General features: G+C 39.3%; 3 protein-coding genes and 1 long non-coding RNA gene across 6 annotated transcripts in view; 1 reads left to right on the forward strand and 3 right to left on the reverse strand.

Moving 5' to 3' along the window:
* The window catches only part of LOC101886704 (zinc finger protein), an 846,922-nt gene that overhangs the window by 728,057 nt on the left and 103,308 nt on the right, over positions 1–15,557 (forward strand). The window lies entirely within an intron of this gene.
* LOC147844817 (uncharacterized) overlaps positions 1–15,557 on the reverse strand; it is a 532,816-nt gene that overhangs the window by 249,211 nt on the left and 268,048 nt on the right. The window lies entirely within an intron of this gene.
* Positions 1–15,557, reverse strand: part of LOC137489479 (NACHT, LRR and PYD domains-containing protein 3-like) — a 275,187-nt gene that overhangs the window by 182,842 nt on the left and 76,788 nt on the right. The gene's annotated exons all lie outside the window — the stretch shown is intronic.
* Positions 1,386–10,906, reverse strand: LOC147844819 (uncharacterized). 2 transcript variants are annotated; one of them, XM_087248863.2, is made up of 3 exons: positions 10,867–10,906; positions 10,381–10,525; positions 1,386–2,609 (listed from the first exon to the last, which is right to left on the reverse strand). In XM_087248863.2, exons 2-3 carry the CDS (start codon positions 10,463–10,465, stop codon positions 1,405–1,407), a joined length of 1,290 nt encoding a protein of 429 aa, XP_087104989.1. In that variant the 5' UTR covers positions 10,466–10,525; positions 10,867–10,906; the 3' UTR covers positions 1,386–1,404. The 2 variants fall into 2 exon arrangements, with proteins under 2 accessions (XP_087104989.1, XP_088506153.1); XM_088650027.1 differs by having other exon boundaries at positions 10,381–10,906.

Genomic DNA, 15,557 nt, shown 5'->3' on the forward strand with positions numbered 1-15,557 from the left:
GTCTCTACACCATAACTTTTCAATCCAGATGGATGGGGCAACCATTACTGCATCCAAAATGGTGAAAAGCCTTGGAGTAATTATTGATGACCAACTAAACTTCTCTGACCACATTTCTAGAACTGCTCGATCGTGCAGATTCGCACTCTATAACATCAGAAAGATCCGACCCTTCTTATCTGAACATGCAGCTCAACTCCTTGTTCAAGCTCTTGTTCTCTCCAAACTGGATTACTGCAACTCTCTACTAGCTGGGCTTCCAGCTAACTCTATCAAGCCTCTACAACTGCTCTAGAATGCAGCAGCACGAGTTGTCTTCAATAAACCTAAACGAGCATGTCACTCCGCTGCTAGTCTGTTTGCACTGGCTGCCAGTTGCTGCTCGCATCAAATTCAAAGCTCTGATGTTTGCCTACAAAGTGACCTCTGGCCTTGCTCCTTCTTATCTGCTCTCACTTCTGCAGATCTATGTGCCCTCCAGAAACTTGCATTCTGTGAATGAACGTCGCCTCGTGGTTCCATCCCAAAGAGGGAAGAAATCACTTTCACGAACGCTCACGCTCAATCTGCCCAGTTGGTGGAATGAACTCCCTAACTGCATCAGAACAGCAGAGTCACTCACTACTTTCAAGAAACGACTAAAAACTCAACTATTTAGTCTCCACTTCACCTCCTAATCTGCAGTTGCCTCTTTGAATATCACACTAACTGTACAAAAATAAAAAAAAATAAAAAATACTAATACCATTAATACTTCCCTTCTTAGACTTTACAGACCTGAAACTTGCCTATAGCACTTATTCATTGTTGCTCTTAGTTGTGTAAAATGCTTCCTTGTCCTCATTTGTAAGTCGCTTTGGATAAAAGCGTCTGCTAAATGACTAAATGTAAATGTAGCTAAAGCACGCAAGAGAGGCTCTGCCTTTGAGCCCCCAAATGTGTCATTAAGTTTGACATGTTTCCCCCTTACACACACTTTTTGTAAAGACAGTTGCTGTGTAAGAATCCTTGCTTGTAAAATACGCTTTAGAATGCTTAGTTTAAGCAAATTGGATGAACGTGATCATGCATGTTGATCTGAAGAGTGTCGCTCTCGCTCACCGAAAACCACTGGTTCCAGGCTAAATGCTCTGTACTCTGAACGTTGCGTGCATCTGTTCCCTAGCGACAATAACAATTGCCTGATATCGCCTGTCGGTATTCCTCAAAGTTGTTTAGAATTAAATGTTTAGTGATGCTGTGACGCAACGCCTATATGTGCCTTTTTTCATGCACCCCTCACGTCCATCCCGCAGCACCGAAATTCAAACGCTGATTTAATACCGGTACATACCAGTTACCAAGGTACCGGTGCTATAATGGCACCGGGTTTCGGTACCCAACACTAGTACACACTGATCATGTCTACAGTTTATCTCCAGTGTGAATCCTCTGATGTTTTTTCAGGGTTCCTGTGTGAGTAAACCTCTTACTGCAGTGTGAACACTTGTACGGTTTATCTCCAGTGTGAATCCTCTCATGTGTTTTCAGGGTTCCTAATTGAGTAAACCTCTTACTGCAGTGTGAACACTTGTACGGTTTTTCTCCAGTGTGAATCCTCTGGTGCCGTTTCAATTCTGCAGCTGTAATAAAAGTCTTCTCACACTCCAAGCACACATACTCTTTTACACTAGTGTGAATCTTCATGTGGTTTTTAAGGTATGATGATTGGCTAAAACTCTTCCCACATTGAGTGCAAGTGAATGGTTTCTTTCCAGTGTGGATCATGATGTGTTGATTAAGGGATGATGATTGGCTGAAACTCTTCCCACACTGAGTGCAAGTGAATGGTTTTTCTCCGGTATGGATCCTCATGTGTTTATTAAGGGATGATGAGCAGTTAAAACTCTTCCCACACTGAGTGCATGTGAATGGTTTCTCTCCAGTGTGGATCATGATGTGTTGATTAAGGTGTGATGAGTTGATGAAACTCTTCCCACACTGAGGGCATGTGAATGGTTTCTCTCCAGTGTGGATCCTCATGTGTTGATTAAGGGATGATGAGTGGCTGAAACTCTTCCCACACTGAGTGCAAGTGAATGGTTTTTCTCCGGTATGGATCCTCATGTGTTTATTAAGGGATGATGAGCAGTTAAAACTCTTCCCACACTGAGTGCATGTGAATGGTTTTTCTCCGGTGTGGATCTTCATGTGTCTATAAAGCGACGATGATTTGCTAAAACTCTTCCCACACTGAGGGCATGTTAATGGTTTCTCTCCAGTGTGGATCCTCATGTGTAGATTAAGGAATGATGAGTGGTTGAAACTCTTCCCACAATGAGTGCAAGTGAATGGTTTTTCTCCGGTGTGGATCTTCATGTGTCTATAAAGCGATGATGATTTGCTAAAACTCTTCCCACACTGAGTGCATGTAAATGGTTTCTCTCCAGTGTGGATCCTCATGTGAGTCTTTAATTTGCTTTTGCTTGCCAAACTCTTGTCACACGGAGTGCAGGTAAAACAACTCTTGTCTCTCACTTTTAACACACAATCAGTCTCTAAATGAGTTTTGTCCTCAATTTTGACATGATGTTCTTCCTCTTTACTCTCCTCGTAGTCTTTAATTAGGTCTGAAATAAAAATAAGTTCACTTTTTAGTAAATCATTAAAACTCAGTGAAAAGGAAGTGAAAACATTGGCTACACAAATCTTAATTTTGATGCACATTAAATGTAAAGACATAGCAGATCATATTTAGATTGATCTTGTCATATTTACCTCCTGGAGTCCATTACACAGATACACATTTAAGCAGATTCTTATATGATTATTCCCAGATTAATTTTGGTTATATTGATGAGACAAAAATTTGAAAGCTGTAAATGGCCAGTTTATATTTGTATATATTCGTAATCACAACAAAACAGTTTGTTTTTGTAAAACTTGTAAAGCAGATATGGAATGCTTTTTCAGTCTGTGCCTGACTGGTAAACCTGTTAAAAAAACAGCTGAATCTCTGCTAATATTTGCCTCATAGACATATATGACATGTATAATATCTGCATAAAGCTTTAAATCTGCACCTTTAAATGAGAAATGTTCTAGAGGTATGTAATCTGTAACAAATGCAATGCAGAAATCTAACACTTAACTGTTTCAGATCATCAAACAAATGTAAATATTAGTCAAAGATAACACAATTAAACACATTGTGCAGTTTTTAAATCAAGGTTTTTATTCTTAAATTGAAGACAAAATACTGAACTACACTGACTTGTGTGAAAAAAAAATTCCCATTAGAACAATTTTAATTTATCACACCTGCTTCAAGCTCTCTAGCCACACCCAGACCTGAATACTACCACACACGTTCGCAATCAAGAAATCACCAAAATAGGACCTGTCTGACAAAGTGAAGTAGACCAAAAAAAGCCTCAAAGCTAGACATCATGCCAAAATCTAAAGACCTTTAAACACAAATGAGAAAGAAAATACTTGTGTCACGAGTTAAAAAAAGAGTGAGCTCAAATGCAAGTCTTTATTGAGAAGCGAGTCTTGGAAAAAGCAAAAGTCAAAGTAAACACCCGGTCGGGTGAGCGCTGAGGAAGTGCCGTAGGAAAAAACAACCAGACACTCACTCACTGGTGGTCTTGGAAACATACAGGGTGAGTAACAAAATAATATGCACAGAAATGATCGATAACATACTGACAAACATGAAGGGGAATGATGTGGTATAAACAGAAAAAAAGGCAAACGAGAGCTCCTGTGACTGCATATAAAACCAGATGACAAGAGATAATCTGTAATACAGATCAAAGCCCTTTTCACACAGTTATACCGGTAAATATGCGGAAAATTTCCGGAACGACTTTACCGGTATATTCAAAAAAGTGCTGTTCACACAGGCGAGGACGTTACGGAAAATTTCCAGAAAAGACCTTTCACAAATCCATTCCAAAATACCGGTAAATTCTGACATCATTTACCACAAATGAGCCTTAAACGGCTGCGCTTGTATTTGTAAACATTTGACTACATTACAAACTCTGTGGATGATCAGTGTTGTGAACAACTTCGAAGAAAACATATGGAGGATCACTTTGGCATGTCGAGATGTTCATAATATGTGCGTGTGCTGGCGCTCACAGGCTGTTTCACAGGCACACGCTAAGCGTGAAGGTAAACAAACGGCGGCTTACCATAAGCATCTCATCGATGATTATTTACACAGTTGGCATTAACAAGAACATATAAACATTATCTGACTAACTTCTAGCAGCTAAATGCGTCTGGGAAAATATTCAAAGGCTTTTATTCTCATAAACCGCACGGACTAAACGCGTCTGACTGTTCTGATTGGCTCAAGCAGACGTCTCACATCAGCACGTTCTAGACGTGCACGCGCTCTTTCCGGCAATCTTCCTTCTGCATTCACACAGCGTAGCATTCCGGCAAATTACCGGTAATGTTACAACTTCTCTTTCCGGAAAATAGCCAGAACGAATTTACCGGTATTTTCAAAAAGGACCTGTTCACACATACAACCTTTCCGGGAAATTGCCGGTAATTTTCCGGAAAGGTCTGCATGTGTGAAAGGGGCTCAAGAGAAGAGAGCAAAAGTTTAAGGTATCAAAGGAGGATGTCACATCAAAGATTCAAGTGTTACCACTCAGTGGGTTATGTCACAAGACTCGCGTCACTTTATTGTGGCTTTGAGGCTCAATGGGATTCTAATTACTGGCCAAAGTTATATAAAATCACACTTTATTACAATATATATGTAGAATATAAATAATTATAATATGTATTATATAATATTAAATTAAATTACATGGGGGCCATGGGGGGTGGTTCGTTTGAACAACCCGAAACCCCCTGGCTACGGGCATGGCACAGTGATCTGTGTCATTACAATGGCTTTTCCCACAGCTGGTTGAGAACACGAGAGTTCGGTTTGAGTTCAGTGTAGTGCATACATTTTCATTGTTTTCACTGTAAAATCCTCACTGCGTGTGCAGATTTAGGAGACATTTATGCAGAATGCATCTTTGCACCTAAAAACGTCAAACGCAGCACCAAGAACAGATTAAAACAGTTGTTATGTGAACTTGAAGTAAAAAAGTCTGCAATGCTAGCCCCGCCTTTGTGCTCTACTTATTGGCTCACTGCTCTACAACTGAATGTAAATGATTGGTTAATATCAGCTGTCAATCACTCAGTCAATGCCTTCTGCCTTCAGATGATAGGAGCTACAACTGCGAAAATGTGAAGCGCTGAAGATGAAAGAATGAAAATAACAGACATTTACCTAAAGTTATTAATAACGGCGCATCTGTTTAGTGATCATGTGCTGAATGTTAATCCACCATTTACACTTTTCCAAGAGTGGATAAAAGACTTCTAGTGGCTTCAAGTCTGCAGGTAACAGTGTTTGGCACTGAATTTACACATTTAAGCGCAAGAGGTATTGTATAATCCTTTATTTAATCCTCACGATGCTGTCAGCCGTGCAAGCAGCAGCTATATGTAACATTTAACACAGCTCACAAAAAGACTGTTATTGCTATTACGATGACATGCAAATAATAAGTTATATATCAATATAAATGTGGGGCAGGGCGATGGATCGTGATGCCGGCTAAGCATCGTGAAGTTTGTTGGCCATCAGCGATGGACAATGTCATGTAAAAAAATAATACAATTGATCAGCTACAATCTGCATTACATTCTGCAAGCGGAATGACTCCTTGAGGATCTCCACATAAGATCACGCCAGATTCATTATGAACATGGTGAATGAGCTGGCAGGTTATTGTGTTACTAACTGAAAAAATCCTCAGCAGCTGGTGTTATAGCAGCAGTTAGTAAGGATGATGGCAGTATTATTACTGATAAACAGGGTATTAGTGATCAATTTAAAAAACTTCTATAAAACTCTTTACAACTCTGAGGTAAACTAAATTGAATGTATTGAGAGCTTTTTTAATTATTAAGAATTACCATCCCTCTGTGATTTAGATCAGTTGACAAAAGAAGGAATTTTAACGTTTGTCCTTTTCTTTTTGAATGTGTCACAGAATGTGTCCCGCGTTTGTCAGCTTCTCACAGGACCGGGTTTCCAAAGCTTGTCAATAATCAATCGCATGTTATTATTATCAGCTCAAGAAGTTTGTTATTTCAAATAGAGACGCGTGGCGAGCGTAAGGAAGAAAGCGAAACCACTCGGGCTTCAGACCGGCTCGTAAAAAACTACGCTGCACAGGGTAAATCTGCTCTTCTCCATGGCTTTGTGGCGGTTTATCAAGACGACGACAGGGTTTGTTTGAGCCTCTCGTAATCTCTCGCTGTGTATTTCAAACATGGCGGGTCCTTTGTTAAGATTCTGGCTTGTGTCTACGAATGATGTATCTCTGTAAACCAATAGCGTTCAGCTGCACGTCTAGCTCTGCCATTTAGGGCCTACTCACACTATGCCATCCGTACCATGCCCAGGCCCGTTTCCCGGATCGTTTGAGAAGTGTGAGTGCGGTGAATCGGGCTCAAGCACGGTTCACTTGGCCGGCCCTGGCCCGGTTGGAAGAGGTGTGCCCTAGCGCGGTTCACTTGGGCTTTGGCACGGTACGCTTGTGTGTGAGTGCAAAACGCGCCAAAGCCCGAAACTGAAAGCGAGACGTGACTTTTAAGGGGCTGTTACACATGGATTTATTAATCATTCTTACTGTTCAGTGAACGCAAACTGCCGTAGTTTATTACAGACGAGAACTCCTCGAAGCACGACAGCTGCGTGGCTTCAGCAGACCTCCTCATTCCTGCAGCACGAGAGCTTTATGATTGTTTATGAGCGCCAAAAGTGGCGAATCTGTTTGGCGAAATATCTGACTGCGTGTCACAGCATCCCTAAGGACTGTTTGGCGAAATATTCGACTGCATGTCACTGCATATCAAACGACTGAAACGATATAACTAGAGAAATCTCCACTGTGCTGTTGAGTGAGAGAGCGCTTCTCACTGAACAGCGCAGCAGCGATGACGTAAGTGTGCAGAGGCCTGTTTGTGGTGTGAGTGCGGGCCGTCGGGGGAGACGGGAGGGGGACAAGCGCTTTGGCCCGGTTCGAGGCAGCTGTATCTAGTGTGAGTACGGCCTTAGTGTTTGGGACCTTTTCGAAAGGGTGCCAAAAAAGTGGTATGGTATGGTTTGGTTCGATACGCCTTTTGACAGTGGAAATGGCCATAAAAGTGTACCAAACCGAACCACTCAGTGAAAACGGGACATAAAAGCTTGATTAGCTAGTCCAGGTGTGTCTGATTGGGGTTGGAACTAAACTTTGCAGAACACTGGCCCTCCAGGACCAAGTTTGCACATGCCTGCTCTAGAGGAACGAGACAGGGCTGCCCTCTGTCCCCTCTGCTCTTTGACATTGTCATCAAACCTCCTGCAAACAAATTAAGGAACTCAGATGGCTAGCAAGGAATTTTCAGAGAGGGACAAGAACATAAGTTTCTGCTATATGCAGATGATCTACTTTTTTCTGTCAATTCCAGATACATGCATTCCAAAAGCTCTTACAATCATTTCAGAATTTGCAAATGTTTCTTGAGACAAAGTCAATCTAGCAAAAAATCTCCTTTTCCCTTTCAATGATAGAGCACAGCAAATGTCTACCCAAACCTTTCCATTTTAAGCAAGTCCTGATAAATTTGTATATCTTGGTGTGAGTGTGACACGTAAATATAAGGATTTGTTTAATAATAATTTTTAAATGACGTTAGACAAAGTCAAACGAGACATGACGCACTGGTCAACCTTTCCTTTATCTTTGGCTGGGAAGATCAATTCCATTAAACTGATAATACTACCAAGATTTCTGTTTCTATTTCAGACTGTGTCTGTTTGTATTGCCAAGATTATAGATTTCAGCAGTCCAATTTTGGTTTAGGAAGGGAGTTAACTGTGTTAAAGACCTGTTCAAAGATGGCATATTTATCTCATTTAACAGTTAAGAACAGACATTGAGATTCCCCAGTCTAATTCTTTTAGGTACCCTCAGGTCCATAGTTTCATTAAAAAACACTTCTGTCCTTCACTGAACCAACCAGAAGCATGCTGGATAGATGAATTGGTAAATATGGACCCATATCAAAGGGGTATGATTTCCATGTTATATGAAGTGATCCAAAGAACTGCCCTCTCCTTCCCTAAACCATATAAATCAGAAATGGGAAGACGAACTGGGACTAGAAATATCAGATACAGCCTGGAAATATGCCATAGAACTGGTACACTCATCTTCTGTATGTGACTCAGATTCATCTTGTCCCAGATGTGGTTTGGAACGAGCAGATCAGTCATATGTTCTGGGGATGCCCTAAATTACATAGATTTTGGGCCAATATTTTTAGACAATTTTCATCTAAATGTAATAAAGATATGGATCCTAATCATTTGACCTCAAATTTTGGTACAGTGACAGAAGAAATGTACCTGTCAGCTAATCACATAGAAATCATGTGAAATGTGAATTAAATTTAATTACAAAACTAACCCTAACCCTAACGAGCAAACGAGTGAAAACGAGGAGTGAAAAATCGCACGTCTCCCTCCCGGTCCTCAAATAAGTTGCACACCTTTCTCACCCCCGGATCCCTTCTCGCTCTTCAGACACATCACACACTGTCTGCATTAGTTTCAAAAACAGATTTCTTAACGATTTAAAACGGCATCTTTGGATATCTTTTTTGCTGAAGATACTGTTGTCCTGAAAAACTTAAAACAAAACATTTAAAAAAAACTTACATATACCAAAGGAATGGTACAGCAGAACATTTTGGCAGTTTTAAAAAATCAACTTTTTTCTAACCGCAGTATACCTTGTAAACTGTTGTCGTCACATGCCTAAGCAGCAGAACCATGTTTTTAGGATCTAAAAATTATTATTATTTTTTTTAAGTCTCAAGCAAAAAGGATTTGAATGTCGCCGCCTGCTGGTACATGAAGAATTTGGTCAATACTGAAGAATTTTACACTCAAATGTTTGCATTTTATCAGCATGCTGTAATCCATTACTTAAGCAGAAAAAGTCATTTTTAGACTAGTTTGTTGGTCAGTTGTAGTCAGTGCAATGCTAAACGTTATTGTTTCACTATAATTTGTTCATTTTGTTTCACATCGTTCCACAGCAACATCATATAGTTAAGAATACTGTACAATGTTTTAGAACAATTTATTATTTTAGTGTCCATTTCATTCATCAAGTTTAAAATTGGGGGCATCCATGTTTTTTTGACATACTTTAAACAAGAGTTTCTGCAGGTTTCACCAAGTTAAATTTAAGAATTTTAAAGATTTTTTAAGACCATTATGACTGAAATTTTAGACTCATAAAGGGCTAAAGGGTAAGGAATTTTTCAAATGGCTAAGATGAAAAGATTTTATTTTGCCCGATGAAAAAATATCATAATTTAATTATACAATAATAAATAATATTTTTAAAAATTATATTTTAGATATTTTTTAGCAAAAGATTTAAAATTCTGTGTAGCAACAAGTAAGCTTTACTTGTATCCATACACTTTTTTTCCTAAGTAAACTTTCTTTAAAATTAATAAATAAATAAATGAACAAATGCTTTAAACGTTTTAAAACCTATAATAAACAAAATATATGCACAACAATCTGTCTAGGTCGATGTCCTCAGCAGTAATGGAGCACGTTTAAACAAATGTTAGTGTAAGTAAATATTTAAACCATTATGATAAATAGAGTTAAAATGACCTTTTTGAATGAAAAGTTTTATTGAGATGGGTTGTTGGTGATTGTAGATTGAAAATTTAGATTTTGGAATTTAAGGCACCGCAGAAACCCTGTTTAAAAGCAACAGCCCCGGTAATTAGCTATTATAATAATGATGTAATTCTAACTCAGATACTATCTGTGAGAACTAGTAACAACTACTAGAAACAAGTTTAAACCCATAAAGAAGTTGATGAAAAAATTGTGATCAACGTGACATATGCAAATGAAAAGTAAAAGTCAACACTATCACCGTAATAGCAGATATCTTCTATGAGAATACTGTAGGTCAAATATCGTCAGCTCATTTGAACTTTAATTTATTGTTTTTGTTTATTTTATATAGCACCAGTGCTCAAGGACGCTTTACCAACAGCAGGAGAACAAGAAAAACAATAACCTTAAAAAGGTAGAGAAAATGGGAGACTAATAATACATTAAAATAATGACAAAAGACACGAGAGCAAGTGACAAAAGAAACTCATTCCTGTCTTTCAATGAGTGCTTTTGTGCGTTTAGGAGAACTAGGCAGCACACTCAGGGCTGCAAGATGGATTTAATTTAGTAGCCTGTTCTTAATATTAAAATATATCAGTATGAAAACCAACCTGTTTGTTCCTGCAGATCTTCCTGTTTGACTGTGAATGTCTCTTCAATCTTTACATCTTCACTCTCCTCTTTAATAAACGCCATCTTTATAACAGTGTGGAGATCAGTCGCTTCAGCAGGAGTTTTTCTCTCTGTGTTTGGACTCTTAATCCAGTTCAAAATGAACAAAACAATGAACAGAAACAAAATAATTTCTCTTCAACACTTGCTTCAATGGTTTCTTTATTTGAGAGTAATTAACAAAAAGAAATCAGGTGAAACATTTAATTAAAACACTTATTATACACTTTTCTGTTGTTTTATTCAAACAACAGCCTTCAGTTACTGAGAATAAAATAGTACTACTAAAATACTAAAATAGTTGTATAAAGGGTTAAAATAATATTTCCAACAACAGGAACATAATATAGCATCGTATAAAAAACTTAAAATTTTAGAACTTTAACTTTAAATCAGTTTATATCTGTAAACGTTTTAAAACAAACCTTTCTCCAGTTGAATCACAGCGACGAAGCGGCGCTGCCTGATGACGTCACGCGCCACGGCAAAATAAAAGTCTTTTTTGTTTAACTTTTTTTGCCACAATCTGTTGCAGTCATGACTTATTGATACATTTCTCCCATGGTTTTCACTTTACACTTTGTCTGCTCTCTCTCTCTCACAAACCTTAAATCTAAACATTTTCTTAACTTTTTTTAATCCACTTTATAATGACTTGTATGTCTACAACAAATTACTTTCCTATTAATATCTGAGTCCAAATCTCATCCTCATAATTATGACCTCTTCTATTTCTACAACTTCATAGGCCTATATAGGGTTTCTTTTTTCACATGAATTGTTGTCTCTTATTATCTGTGTTCCACGTTTCCTGCCATTCTTTAGCAATATCTTTAGTAATATTTAATTTACCTTTACTTACATAAGCATTAAAAGGGGTAGTTCACATAAAAATTACAATTCTGTCATTTACTCATCCTCTACTAATTTCAAAACTGTTTCTGCTGAATGCAAATAAAGAGAATACAGGGGCAAAAAACAGCCACTGTATGGTTCAACAGTTCCTATGGACTTGGGGGAAACCAGAGCACCTGGAGGAAACTCATGCGAACATGGGGAGAACACACAAACAAAAATGTCAACTGACCCAGCTGAGACTCAAACAAACGACCTTCTTACTGTGAGGCGATCAGTGCTACCTACTGCACCACTGTGATGCCTCACATGTATAATTATTTGAGGTATTAAACTGGTATTGGATAAGAACTTCGCTTACAAATAGTTGTTATTTTTAAAATGTGTGAAAAGACACCTATCACTTCCTTGTTTTTACATTTCTCTCTTATTTTCTCAAATTTATCTTTTCCCATCAGTCCCCTTGCATTAAGACAGTTTAAAACCATTAAAAAAAATGAAATTAAAAACCTACACATCCTCATTGTCCTTCATCTCCTTTCAACGCTTTCAACCAAAAACTCCTTCTGTTAAAAGAGACAAAGATTAAAAGCATTTTAAAATAGATAAAATATTTAAAAAACATCATTTTTCTTCATCTTCTTCCAGTCACCTGAACACTTCATACCTATTTACATATTTAGCTCTGTTCTTTGTTAAAACTTTTTTCTTTGCCATGTCCAAGTTTGGTTTTACCTTCCTAAGTTCTTCTTCTTAAAAATCCTCTTTCCACTTTGTTCTTATCCACATTTTCCATCCTTGTTTCTTCATCCTTTGCCATTCCTTCAGCTTGACCAGTCTTTCTTAGTTCCTCTTTTTCCACAGGGCTTAAAAAAGTTTTAAAACTGTCCCATATTTCCATTTGTGACCACTGTTCATCTTGTCCTGATAACTGTACTTCATTCTCTTCATTTTCGTTTTTTCCTCCCTTTTTGTTCATCTTGTCCTGGGGTCCATTGTTCGTATGTGGATAACTCAGTTAACAGGATTTGGTTAGTGATGATTTCACACGATCCAGGATCGTTTAGTTCTTCCAAACTCTTCTGAGAGTTGTTGTCCGCAATAGTTCTGGTAGCTCAAATCTGCTAAGGAACAGGCTAATTTCATATATACAGGATTAGATCAGGTCAGTTCAAGGCTTGAAAAATGATGGAGGTTAGAAGGGAAATAGAATTAAGGAGGGTTAAGAGTGGAAGGGATGACTGGATGAGTAGGGCTGGAGTTTTCACTGGAATGTGGAGCTGGAGGCCAAGGGAAGGGAATGGGAAGTCAGAGAGTGGTGTCATCCGGTGAATTGTCGATGTTTTGGAATGTTATGGTAGGTGCAGTTTGTCTTTTTCCGTGGAATTGGTTTTTATTGCTTTTCTTAGTTGCTTTCTTTGATGGTCCGGGGAGATTTCGTGCATGCGGGGCTGTGGTGGGCTGAGGATAGGGGGTGTGGCGGGAGCGAGCGGTGGGCTGAGGATAGGGGGTGTGGCGGGAGCGAGCGGTGGGCTGAGGATAGGGGGTGTGGCGAGAGCAAGCGGTTCTGCTGTCCTGAGAGGGTGGAATTGGTGACGAGATGGATTCATAGAATTTTAGTAGTTCCATTTTATTGCAGCGGCTGCGGATAGAGATTCCAGCATTTATGAGGGTCTGGTGGAGTTCGGTCACTGTCATCTTATTGGAAGTGAGGGATGATGATCTTGCGGAGGCGTATGAAGAAGCTGGTGAAGGTGGGTGGCGATTTGGAGTGACAGAAGATGGGGATTGTGTCCTTGCGGACGTAGAGCGGATAGGCCTTCAGCCTCTTATTGGAGCCTCGGTCTCAAGTCTGCTTCCAGGCTGAGCTTGGTGTTGTTGAGCCAGGGCTGGTGTTTCAGGGAGAGCGGAGATTTTGTCTCCGTCCATGTTGCTGTCGATGATGTGAGAGTAGATTTGATGCTGCTGTTTTGTTATTTCCGCTGTTATTGTATTGCTGCTGTTGTTGTTGATTTGTTGTAGTCAGATGATGTTTTTAGAATTGTTGATGGGTTGTAGAGAGATGTTGAATTTTAGAAGCTTGTGATGGAGCTGGCGCAGTCCTGTCAAGAGCTTTCTTCGGAAAATGAAGATAAGGGAGTCATTTTTTGCCAGGCTTCTTATAGTGAGTTTGGATAAATCTGATTGGCTAACTAATGATTGTAGATGAGAGACCATCTGCAGTCAATCATATTACGTGCTTCTCTCGAAATTAGTTTGTGAAACTTCACTAAATGTAGGCTGCCATTCAGACTTAATTGTTGATTTCAAGAATACAATTGTTGATTTCAACAACTAAATTGCTACTAGTAAAAATTGGTTTGTCCTCCACACACTTCTCAACTGTTAAATCCTCTCTTCCCTCACACACATTTCTCACTTCTTGATGTAAATAGTGCAGCAGAAACACTCTGTTCTACTTTAATATCCTGCCTGAGTGAGATCTGTCCTGTTGCCACCAGACCAATGCACCCTACTCCCTCTAACCCCTGGCTGTCAGATGGTCTGGGAGAATGGTTAGTGTTGGGGTTAGGGCATGTTCTGAGATAACATTGAACAGCACCCAGGGCAACAGAGAGATCATGGCACAAATCAAAATCCTCCACTGACCTTAGCAAGTACCAAACCCAGCTGGCATCATTAACCTCCCAACTCCATTCGGCCAAATTCCCATACTACCATTACAAAATTAACACCACTTCAGACATCCGCAAACTATTCAGGGCATTTTATACCCTGCTCTGTCCACCTCCACCAACTCCCTATCAGCTGGACTCCTTCTTTACACACACAAAAAAAAAAAAATTAAATTAGAAGTCTACTTAAGCAGATGTAACGGAGGCCAGCTAGTGAACTGCTTACTCATCTGCATACATCACCTTCCCTTTAACTCCACACATTCAATACAATTTCTCAATCAAGCTGGGATCATCCACCATTACTCCATGTAGTTCGGTAAGAAACCTTAGGGTGATACTGGATGATCAGTTTTCCTTCAAAGAGGACATTGCTAACACAGCTCCATCGTGCAGAGCTGCACTTTTCAACATCAGAAAAATCAGACACCTCTTAACAGATCATGCAGCACAAATTTTAGTGCAAACTCTTGTCATTTCAAGGCTGGACCCCGACAGTTCTCTTCTAGCTGGATTCCCATCCTGCACCCTTAATCCTCTACAGATGCTCCAGAACACCGCAGCTCATATGGTCTTCAATGAGAGCCAACTCCTCTCTTTATGTCTCTGCATTGGTTACCACTCGAGGCTCATATCAAGTTTAAATCACTGGCACTGCACCCTTTTACCTCCACCTACTGCTGAAGGTCTACATCTTCTCTAGAAGCCTCTAATCTGAGAGTGAGCGCAGGCTATAAATCACTTTCCAAAACCTTTTCATTGACTGTTTCATGCTAGAGCAATGTCTTCTTGTAACATTTTGTGTACAATAGAAACAAACTTACAAGATATTTTACTACATGAAATTCCCAAGCAGTCTGTTAATGACTTACACTGAGAATAATGGTATGGAGTGTGGGCCCGCCCTCCATGGCAACTGCTCATTGGAAGACAGTGCCATTGGGATGGAGCAAACCAGATTACTTAAAAACTGCAACAGTAAAACTTTGCTTTTTGCATTAGCTCACTCATGCTCGCTGCTACTCTCTGCCCCCTCTCGCCTTGCTTTCGGACACTGCACAGCCACTTAAACGGTCGCAAAAACTTTCCATGCAACCTCTTAAAGTTTAGGAACCGCCGAAACTGCAAAAAAAAAAAAAACTTATGCAAACCGACTCTCAGCAGAGTCTGTCATCCCAGTAACCCGGACAACTTCCACTCACTCACAAGCTAGTGAATCCCAAGGCCTTCACTGAAGCTGAGTCACTAATCCATCAGGAACGGCGTGTTTTGTCGAGGGCAGTCGGTGTAAGAAACTCAAACAAATGTTGTCTCTTGCTGATGTGGTGCAAATTGATCTTAAGCAGTTAAATCAAATCTTTGCTTTTGTGGTTTCTCATAAGGTTTCTCATAAGTGATTCTAAGATATAGTAAAAAGAGATAAAATAATTTGGGACGGTTGTCAATTCATTTTGCACAATCACCAGAATTGAGAATCACTGCTCTGAGGTACTCAAAATAACAAACTATCATACTCAAAATGAAATGCCTTCCTAAAGTTACTTCTCTACTTCAGTATATCCCTGTAAATATTTTTTTTACAATAT

This window comes from Danio rerio, chromosome 4 (assembly GCF_052040795.2).
Source record: "Danio rerio strain M-AB ecotype USA chromosome 4, GRCz13ab, whole genome shotgun sequence".
In the NCBI taxonomy this organism is placed as follows: Eukaryota; Metazoa; Chordata; class Actinopteri; order Cypriniformes; family Danionidae; genus Danio; species Danio rerio.

Bases quoted from the DNA above. Each gene is read 5' to 3' on its own strand.
- LOC147844819 (XM_087248863.2), bottom strand. From the start codon at position 10,465: ATGGCGTTTATTAAAGAGGAGAGTGAAGATGTAAAGATTGAAGAGACA. The intron at 2,610-10,380 runs GTTGGTTTTCAT...TTTTTATTTCAG, and splicing joins AGATCTGCAGGAACAAACAG to ACCTAATTAAAGACTACGAG.